The following is a 10,675-nucleotide window of genomic DNA, read 5'->3' as shown; positions in this document are numbered from 1 at the left end:
ATGTCTGTGTTTTGTCTTTCCATCTATCTAAATTCCATTGTGTCCCATTCACGCATGACTGGAAAGGACTTCAAAAAGGGTTGCCAACTCTCCCGGAATGGCTCAGCCTCGAGAAATCGCAAATTCGCAAATACAATATTATCCCGTCTCCTAAATAAATATATTTTCTTGAGAATAGAATCATATTTTTACTTCTCGCCTATGAAAGTACACCATATGTCAAGCCTAAAGTGATAAAAATATTTTATTAAGCCACTGCTCTTTATACACATGCTGATTTCTCAAGTTAGTTAAAAACTTGGGCATGTAAAAAATACAACCATTAAAAGATAATATATTTATTTTAAATTAGAGTTTTTTATTAATTTAAATTTTAAATATAGTTAGAATAGATAAAAGTCTTAAAACATAAAAGAGTTGGAGACTAAATTGTAGCAGCTTACTCAAGAATAATGTAGACTTTAATAAAAGCTTTCGAAATGTAGCCTATTTTTCGCTTACCTTTGGCGATTATTTTCTGTATTTTAATACAGAATATATACGGACAGGAGCTCAGTGTTCATATTGTCTTCTACCGACGCCCATACAGATGATCCTAATGATGGTGTATGTGGAACCGAAATAAATGCCCTAGATGAACACAAACATAATATTAAACCCAACAGACTAAAACACAAACATTTATTTGAACGCACACAAACCGATGACACCCCACATTCGCGCGCATGACTGATTCATAGGTTGCGAATCAACCGGCGGTTGGTTATGCTACACTAGACTCGTCGTATAGATTTGAGTAAGCTCGATTTGAGTAGGCTAACACGGCACTACAAATTCAAATGACTACATCTCACCAAAAATTATTTAGATAATGTAAAAAATAACTCATAATTGAGTATAAAAAATTGATAGTTTGCGAATATGACGTTTGGCACTAAATTCACTAAATTAAAAAATAAAACTTATCGGATTCTATAAGAAAACTACTGAAAATTGTCCACATTATATTCACTTGTTTTTTATTTTAAATATTTATATTCGCCACTACATATAATTGTGTTGAATGTATAAAATTAACAATAAGAGAAGCACTTGTCTTTCAAATTAATTACTGTTAAATTATGCAACTGTTATTGTGTTTTATTCATTGCAAAGACAATGCAAATTGGGGAATGGTAAGTCTCTAAAAGTTAAAAGACAAAAACCCTTTCTTGCATTTTAATGCCTCACAATCAAATATGCTCTATTGCATAAATTCTGTAGGGCAAAATGCCTCAATAGTATATGTAAATGTACATATATTGTTTGGAAGTAATAATGTCTAATAAAGCTATACGAATACGTATTGGCCGTTCCAGTCCACAATGCAAATGTGGAGAGAATATTTTCCCTAATGTCAACTCAATGCTCGGACGAATGAAACAGGTTGTCAGTGGAGACAATTAAAACAATTTTGCTTTGTCATTATAATTTTAAAATGACTTGCACCTAATTTTATAATTATATGAAAGAAGAAAATGATATAATTGAACATGGACCGAACCGAAATAAACTGATTTTTTTTCGGTTCAGCTTCAGTTTTCGTTGACAAAAATAACGGTTTTCTCGGTTTTCGATTCAGTTCCGGATCAAAGCCCCGAAATCAGCCATTACCTACCCATTTTTTTCATGTTTTATTTATATAGCACTTAAACGTCCCGTATCAATGCCTGTCAATTATGACAACCCTAGTAATAGAGCTACAACATTGAAAACTTGGTAACCCACATAGATTCAGGAACTTGAAAGCTTTACTGATAGATCCTTCTTCCATTATCTCGTCAATGGAGTAAAATAAATGTGTTAAATCTAGCATTATCTCCCGAATGGATTAATTTATTTTAACGTCTTTCATATTGTTAATTGTTCTCCTTTAAATATTCGTTGTAAGAACTTAGAGAAGTACTTAGTACGTATATTGCTGTAGATTTAATAAATATTTACTTACAAAACAATATTTTGTAAAAGTTGTTAAAAAATAACACCAGATAAATATAAAAAATTATGTTTACAGTATTATATTCGGAGTGACCAGTAAAATAGTCTAACAGAAAGACAAAATTTTAAAATAAATGAAATGACTGAAATAAGACAAATAAATTATTGCCAACTTATCATCATGCGAGCAGTTGCAAAATATTTTAAAAATATTTTTAAATGTTTTGGGAAGTTTATTCAACAAAAAAATATATACATATATGTATGTAAAAGAATAAAATTTTATTAACAGATAAAAAAAATTTCAGTTTTATTTGCAATTATTAAATTTTATTTTTCAGCTTTTTATTTTTATTCTTGAACTTTTTATTACGTATATTTTTCTTAATCTTCTGCTCTTCACTCTTCATCTCCATTAAATTGACTTTCTCCTGTATTTTGCCATCTTTAGCAATACTGTGCAACAAAACACTTTTAGCCGCCTTCTTCTTAATCTTCGTCATTTTCCTAGGCATATCTTTAAACCTCGAGTCCTTCTTCATGATTGCCTTATTAGCCAATTTCATATTAGTTTTTAATTCATCATTTAGAGTAGTTTCTTTAACAGCATCTGGATCATTTTCGTCAATGTTTGATTTTATAACTTTCTTCCTTAACTCTCTCATTCGCAAAACATTCTCCTTCTTTGCTTCCAATTTTCTTTTCTTGGCCATTTTTATAAATCTATAATATCATCAAACGATTATTATACACATATTTTTTTTAAAGCAATAAATAAAAATATACCTAGCTTCCATAGCATCAGGATTGAGTCCTTGTAAAATCCAATCCTTCCTTCTATAAATCTTAGCCCTTTCATCAAATTCTTCATTATCGAGATTAATTTCAGCTTCTCTTTTAGTCACGGAAACTTGTGTGAATATTTTCGCAGCTTCTTTTTCTGAAATATTTTATCCATGTTAAGCAAAAATATTGCATTAATAATATTAACAATATTACTAACCATCAATTTTAAATTCAGTTAATTTAGTTTTAATTTGCTCTTCTACTGCAGCCAAACATGTTAAATCATAAGGTGTGATTAATGAAATCGCAAGACCAGAACGACCAGCTCGAGCTGTTCTTCCAACGCTATAAATAATAATATATTAAGAAATATAATAATCTAATAATTAAGGTTATAACTAACCGATGTATATATTCATTGGCTTCTAAAGGCATTTTGTGATTTACTATTAAATTAACGGCTGGAATATCTAGACCTCGGCTAGCAACGTTTGTAGCAACTAAAGCCCTAGCTTCACGGCTACGAAATCTAGTGAGAGCACTAGCACGTTCCCTTTGCTTCATATAGCCGTGCAAACATACATTTTCAAGTCCAATTGCGTTAAGAGTTGTAGATAATAACTGGCAATCTCTATTAAAAATATATTAAATATTATATTTACAATCAATTATCATAATTATTAAATAGATTAATACTTTTTTGTGGTTGTGAATATCATTATATTTCCATCTTCGTTGTCTTTCATATAGGTCCGTAAAACTTCGACTAAAAATACATCTCTGGCATAAGCTGGACATAAAACGTATCGCTGATCTAATGTTGTAACTGTGACTTGTGGCGCAACTTCTGACCATGTGATAAGATTCTAAAATAAATTAAGATTGATAAATTTAAATAATATAGAATTAATAAAATTTTAGATTATTTTTAATGAGAACCGAAAACTTTAGAATCCCAATGAGGAACGTCCATTATTATAGATATGTATGTATATGAGAACTCAAAGTAAATAATATTGTCGAAAACGAGTTATGATATCCACTACACTAAATTCAAAACTTATGGTGGCCAATTGTCAAAAGAACAATTAACTCTTCGGGAGTACTTCAAGGATCAAACCTGGGCCCTCTGCCCTTAGCGTTATTTATTAATGACATAAATACGACAGTTACAAATTCTAGTTTTATTTTGTATAACAAATCGCAGAAATAAAAAAAGGTAAAAATAAATATTATAACTCATTTTTATCAAAAATATTTGTTAACAGATTCTTGCCTTAGAATCTTCAATATACAATATAATAATTAAAATATAAAATACCTCCGTATCTAACTGAATTAACTTATTTTCCTTGATTAATTCACTCATGGTGGCGGAAAATAACAGAGTTTGTTTATTCTTGGGTAAGACTTTCAGCACATTTTGTAAATCATCGTCGAATGATCCACTCAATAACCTAAAAATATGAAAAAAAAAATATTTATGCTAGAACAAAATATTTTTTTACAGAAATTATAGAAAAAATATTTAGCAAATATTTAGAGCCATTTTTTTCTAGGGAAACTTTAAATTTTATTTAAAATTATAATCTATAACCTAAACCCAGCTTTAAATTAATGTTATAATTATTAGTTTTTTATATGAACCAGTTAGAGATGGTTAATACCTGTTTTCGTATGCTTTATATTTTTAGAAGCTAATAATGTTGGATTCACAGTATTTGAAAAAAGCACTATGATTTATCTTTTAAATTTAGTCTGTTTAAATAATATGATAAATATTTAGTTGCTAAAGTATTTTTGCTAGAAATCTTAGAAAAAAAATGTGAGTTTCACTAAAAATCTCCAAGACCATCGAGAAAATATTGTCAACATATAATTTAATTTAGATTATTCTCATTTTTAGCCCAGTCAACTATTAAAATGCTTCCCTTGTATTGATTTGAGTTGTTGTTTTCTTCCAAGTCAACAATATGTACAAGAAAATATCATAAAAGGAGTTTAAAATATATTATAGTTTTAAAATAAATACTTATGAAACTATGTTCTTGTTATTGACTAAATGTTCATTAAATAAATAAATAATTTACCTATCAGCTTCGTCTATGACCAAATATTTGATTTTCCTGAGAGTAAATGTATCACAACCAGTGATATGATCAGCCAATCGTCCCGGCATAGCTACAACTATATGCGGTCTTTTAGCAAGAGCGTATCCTTCATACATTTGATCGCAGCCACCGGTAACAACGCACACTCTTAAATTTATGGGTGCACCAAGTACTGAGAATTGTTCTCCAATCTATTATAAATTATTAATTTAATAAATCATTTAATTTCTTTACATTTAATAATGAAAATCATGTCATACCTGGTAAGCTAATTCATGCGTGGGAGTCAAAATTAAAGCAAATATTCCATATGGATCATCAGATAAATGTTGTAAAATAGGCAAGGCAAAGGCAAAAGTTTTTCCAGAACCAGTTTTAGCTGCTCCTATACAATTTTTGCCTGCTAGAATTGCAGGAATGCATCCTTGTTGGACTGGAGTTGGGCTTTTTATACCTGAAAGTTTATTGAATGGCAATAACATAACCTATCTAAACAAAAGTGCGTTAGATGTCAAATGATTATGGCACAAATTTTAATGTTTACCGAGTGATTGAATCTGCTTAATAAGCCATGGTTTGACGCCTAACACTTCGAAAGAACTTTCACAATCGTCTGACATTCTACTGCGAAGTGTCAAGAACACATTGTCAAAACGCGTACATAGTAAATGTTGCTAGTGCAAGAAAAATATAAATATTTTTATAAGTTGACAATCAAATTGAATTGTACATGATAAGAATTTTAATACCATTGTGATCAGAATTTATATAACATGCAAAATACATCGGTCAGAATATATGCGCTCAAAATAAACATTTGATGTTCAAAATTTATATTAATTTATCGGAATTAATATTAAATGGTAGAAATTCAAATTAGACTGGTCGAAATTAATATTAAATGATAAGAATTATTTTGACAGATATTTTTTTTCGTTAGTGTTTATTACTGTTCATAAGTCAGTATTTATAAAAAATAACTGTTTTTCTTATATTATACTGTGGAAACCTTTTTATATATTTATTTACTAATACATTATGGCCAAATCTTGGCGACACTAGTAACACGTGTCGGTGGCGGAGAGCAATACATTATTTGCGAGAATTTTATAGGAATTTCAGTTCAAGTTGTTTTAAAACTATTAAATATTTAAATAAATAATAGACTTAGTTTAACGTTGTTTTAAAACTATTAAATATTTAAATAAATAATAGACTTAATAGTTGAGACTTATTCATGGCGTGTTTAATATTCTGAGGAACGCTTACTCACATCTAAACTGTTTGGCCGGTTTATTGCAAGTGAGATATTTTAGATATTACTAAAGTAAATATTTTATTGCCTATTTATAATTATAAATGTATGACGACGGGATGGTGGCGGGTCGCAATTAGACACAGAGTGAGCCGCTGCAGTAGTAATTTATTGCGATATGAAGTTGGTATTTAAATATTTATTTATATATATATGAAATCAATGGCCGAAGAAAATGCTTTTAAGACTAAATCTGACATTTCAAGAATGCTCGCTACCGCTCGAATTATCCTAAGAGCTGCTCTAGGGGGCACCGTCCCTGTGAGTAGTCGAGCATTATCAGTTTCTGCCGTTCACAACATAAAAGAACGTAAGTATTAAGTCATTACAAATAAATAGATTTTTAGGTTAAGTTAATTTTTCTTATACACTTCAAATGAATTTTTTTTTACTGAAACACAATTTACTAACATTAATCATTTAATTATATAGTTAGAGAAAACAAAGTAGGAAAGACTTTGTTTATCGAAGGAGTGTTCTTAGAATCTGAACGCAAGCCGTTGCTAATAAAACCCGAAATACCCGAAATCAATGGGGCAAAACCTTGTTACATGTGCGCATTAGATTTGGAAGTTAAACACACCGATGTTTTGATATTGAATCAATTCATGAGATCGGACGGATGCATCCTGCCTCAGAGGATAACGGGACTTTGCAAAAGGCAACAGAAGTACATCGGAACCTTGATTAAGATGGCCCAAAAAGCTGGTATGTGATATTTTATACATTTATAGCAATTTTTAGTTGTATTGTTAATTTTGCTTTGTTTTTAGGACTGATGATTAATATGACGCCAGCAAATTGCAAAAAAGATCCTACAAAACGCAGAGACTGGAAGGCGTTTTATTCGTATTATGACGAAAGAACGATTTTCGTTAAAAAACCAAAGAAACGAAGCGGTTTGTTTAAATATTTGAACAATTTATTTTAAAAAATTGTGTTGTTATATTAGAATAATGTATGGATATAAATATAATTTGATAGATTATTACTCAGTTTTTTTAATATTACAATCAAGTGACAACTTGATGGTTTAATTTATTAGAATATGGATATTATATGCAATTATTTTGAAATTTAAATGGTATAAGCACTTTCTAATTCCCATATATATGTATATATATACATTTATGAAAAAATATGCTTCTTATTAAGCATATGGCAATGTGTCTTGTGCACCAGTAAGAAATCAAAGTTTGTAAATTAGTGCTATTTATTTTAAAGCTATATTATACATAAACTATTATTACAGCTTACAATCAATAGATTTTATTTTAATTATTCATCACAATATTAATCCCTAAGATTAGGAAAATTTAGGAAAACCTAATCTGTGATGATCGATAGGATTTATAATTATAAAATAATTGTTAATTCTGATTTCCCAAGCCTGGTATAAATTGTAATAGACTATAATCCATATGGGATTGGAAGTCATTTCTTTCAGATATTAATCACTGATTTATAATACTAGTCTATCACGCTGGTACTGGTGACATAGAAACCGCTTATAGACTCAGAAAACACAAAATCAACCGACAGTGCAATACCACATCAAGCGACATTCGCTTGATGTGGTATTGCACTGCAACGGAAATCTTGTAGATTAGGTTATTTATTATATCCGTGACCATTTCGCAACAAAGAAATATTCTCTTAATGACGGAGAATATTTACTGTAAGAACACTTGTATGTTCTTTTTTCTGGTCGTAACAAGGGCTTTTGTCTTGTTTCCTTGTAGATGGATGATCATTTTGGTCATAGTAAATTAATGCAAGTTTTGAGAATAAGGCCCTTTCAAACGTGGCCATCTGTGTGTGGTCGCCACAACACAGCTTGTAAATTGTGTATATATGAACTTTAACTGTTGAGCATGATACAATTCCTTCTACATTTTATTAATAAACATTTAAATAAAATCAATTCAAAGACCAAATACATTTTATTCAATATCAATATTATGTATAATATAAATTATACAGACACAATTTAACCTATTATTTAACAAAATGACGTTCCGAATTATATATTTTCACACATCCTAAACGGAATGTATTCCATTTTCCAGAGTTTACAACCAGGTTAGGAATGGCTGGTTTTTCATCTTAAAATATTAACATATATTATAATATAAACTCAAATAGGGATGACTGTGTATAACATTTATTAAATGGATACGTTTCACATAAAATAAGCAGATTGTTGTAAATGTTTTGTTCCCGTGAATACAGTCTTTTATTATAAATGAAATTTAACAACAAATAATTACATTATTGCACAATAAATACATTCTATAAAAGATAAGAGTTTATTTAAGATTTATATAATAGAGCAATGACTTTATTATTAATGCTGCCAACTTCAAGCTTAAACCAAATAAACAAGAATAATCAATAAAAAATATTTTTAAGTAACAGTTGGACGGACGTGCGTACATTTAAAACAATATAAACATCTATATTATTAATTATTTATTTTTTAATTAAACTATATACAAGCCTAGTAAAATTATCGTAAATAAATTATGAACTGATTTTATTTACACGTGTATTTAAGAATTTACGACAATATTTACATTAAAATATAAGAAAATCCGAGATAATAATAAACTATATATATTTATGCAATATATAAAACTCTGGCACAAAGCATAACAAAAGTAATATCTTAATTGCTGTTTTTAAAATACATACACCTCTATTGTTACACAATAACTATGAGGCTTGCTCACAATTAATTATTATCATATATAAAAATTTCAGTTCTATGAACGTTTTATGGTTACCGGACTTTTCGTGCAACCGAAACTAGAGTTTGACCAAAATATACGAAAGATTAATAATAAACATTGATAAAAATATTTAATGGTCATACCAAATAACAAAGAAAATAACATTTTTTATTTTATTTAATTATAATTCATACATGAGTACGTATTGTATAAAAACTGCTTTTATCCTTATTAAACGACTGATAAAAAATAAATGAAAATGTTCTTAGGGGCTTATATGCAAGAATAGATAATGATGAGTTATAAATACATACATATTACATTTAAATATTCTGGTTAATCTCTGGTTACTCTGCCTACATATAACGTTATAAAAAAAATTGCCCACTTGTGAATCATGAGTGAAGAAAAATAAGAAATTTTACCTTGTGCGACTAGTGATACATTCTTAAAACAGTCAGTGTAAATAGGCAGAATAAAAATAATATTCACTATTTTTGGCACAGAACTACCTGAATGATTAAATATGAAAATTCTTTATACACTATATTTTACTTTAATTTTTATAAATGAATGATAAAAAAATATTTACATGCAAAACCTGAATTACCATTTTTGCTTTTATACCCCTTGACTTGATTAAACTATTTTTTTATGACTAATATTGTTAGCCCAAGCTTACCGCGCTGACGGGTTCAATTCTATGTATTGAGATCTCATTTCACACGTACATTAAATCTTTATTGTTACATTAGAAAATTACGAAAATGTTCATAGATTTACATAATGGAAGCATTTTGTAGTTGTTAATTAATTTAAATACATAATATTTGATGCTACGTAATATAATAAATATATATTCAGCATCATCAGGTCACAGATAGACTTATAAACACTACGATCAGCCGATCGATCAGACTTCCGTGCTGTGGGTTTGTATCCTTACTTTCTTTTGACTACCGTTCCTCGACAACGTCGGTGAATGCCCAGAGAAACCTGGAATGATTAAAAAAAATCAATGAGTAAATTTTTAACGTTAGTTTTTAGTATATTTCTTAGATAACTCACCACGACCTAATCCGATTATATAACAATAGCAGCAAATAATGAATTAAATTTTTACAAATTTATTTTATAATAAACATAAAGGTCTACATAACAATGTAAATCAAAAAGTAAAGGTAATTTTATTAATATATTTAAATATTAAGACTTCCCTAAACAATATAAATTATATTACATCAAAACTATGTTATTTAACTATGAATGATACGTGGTTTCAGTTTTGTATTTTCAATTTATGATTTTGGATTATTTCAAGTTAATCTACAAGGTTAATGTATAATTTAAAACTATCTACCATACCTTCAATAAAAAATCGTTACTACAAAAGTAACAAAATACAAAGCAATCGAAAACTTTGTACGGCAGTACACTTCGTTTTAGCTAGTGAACGATTGACATCGATATTATATATTTGATAAAATATAATATATACATAATTATTATTTTTGTAAATCAACTGCTGTAGCATGATAGGAGCTAGCTAATTAACAATCAACACATACAAGTTGGTATTGTAATAATACCAGATTGAAATCAGTGGAATGTGTTTAATTAATAGTACTGTTTTATAATAATATAATGTTGTATGGTAAATAGGGGAAAGTGGTCTGCCCCTATCTATAAGTACAACAATTATGCGACCAGAAAATTGATAGTCGTCGTTGTCGTGTAGCCACAAGAAATCATAT

General features: G+C 28.7%; 3 protein-coding genes across 5 annotated transcripts in view; 1 reads left to right on the top strand and 2 right to left on the bottom strand.

Annotated features, from left to right (window-relative positions):
• Positions 1–2,189: 2,189 nt before the first annotated feature.
• Positions 2,190–5,553, bottom strand: Dbp45A (putative ATP-dependent RNA helicase Dbp45A). The gene is made up of 9 exons (XM_088192197.1): positions 5,419–5,553; positions 5,135–5,328; positions 4,854–5,065; positions 4,085–4,220; positions 3,460–3,629; positions 3,167–3,394; positions 2,981–3,108; positions 2,764–2,917; positions 2,190–2,700 (listed from the first exon to the last, which is right to left on the bottom strand). The coding sequence occupies exons 1-9, from the start codon at positions 5,492–5,494 to the stop codon at positions 2,301–2,303; spliced, it is 1,698 nt and encodes a 565-aa protein (XP_088048323.1). The 5' UTR covers positions 5,495–5,553; the 3' UTR covers positions 2,190–2,300.
• A 799-nt stretch (positions 5,554–6,352) lies between these two features.
• On the top strand, positions 6,353–7,180 carry mRpS18A (mitochondrial ribosomal protein S18A). The gene is made up of 3 exons (XM_088191671.1): positions 6,353–6,499; positions 6,622–6,897; positions 6,963–7,180. The coding sequence occupies exons 1-3, from the start codon at positions 6,397–6,399 to the stop codon at positions 7,118–7,120; spliced, it is 537 nt and encodes a 178-aa protein (XP_088047797.1). The 5' UTR covers positions 6,353–6,396; the 3' UTR covers positions 7,121–7,180.
• Positions 7,181–8,113: 933 nt separating this feature from the next.
• Positions 8,114–10,675, bottom strand: part of LOC148232130 (uncharacterized) — a 45,743-nt gene continuing 43,181 nt past the window's right edge. For all 3 annotated transcript variants that reach the window (XM_088191670.1, XM_088191668.1, XM_088191669.1), the window contains exon 8: positions 8,114–9,917. In XM_088191670.1, coding sequence (XP_088047796.1) covers positions 9,835–9,917 — 83 coding nt within the window. In that variant the 3' untranslated portion in view covers positions 8,114–9,834. The remainder of the gene's footprint in view (positions 9,918–10,675) is intronic.

This window comes from Plectrocnemia conspersa, unplaced genomic scaffold (assembly GCF_051122295.1).
Source record: "Plectrocnemia conspersa isolate PC_06_02 unplaced genomic scaffold, ASM5112229v1 ptg000009l, whole genome shotgun sequence".
Classification (NCBI taxonomy): Eukaryota; Metazoa; Arthropoda; class Insecta; order Trichoptera; family Polycentropodidae; genus Plectrocnemia; species Plectrocnemia conspersa.
Note: the sequence above shows the minus strand (reverse complement) of the source record. Positions and strands in the feature narration are given on the sequence as shown.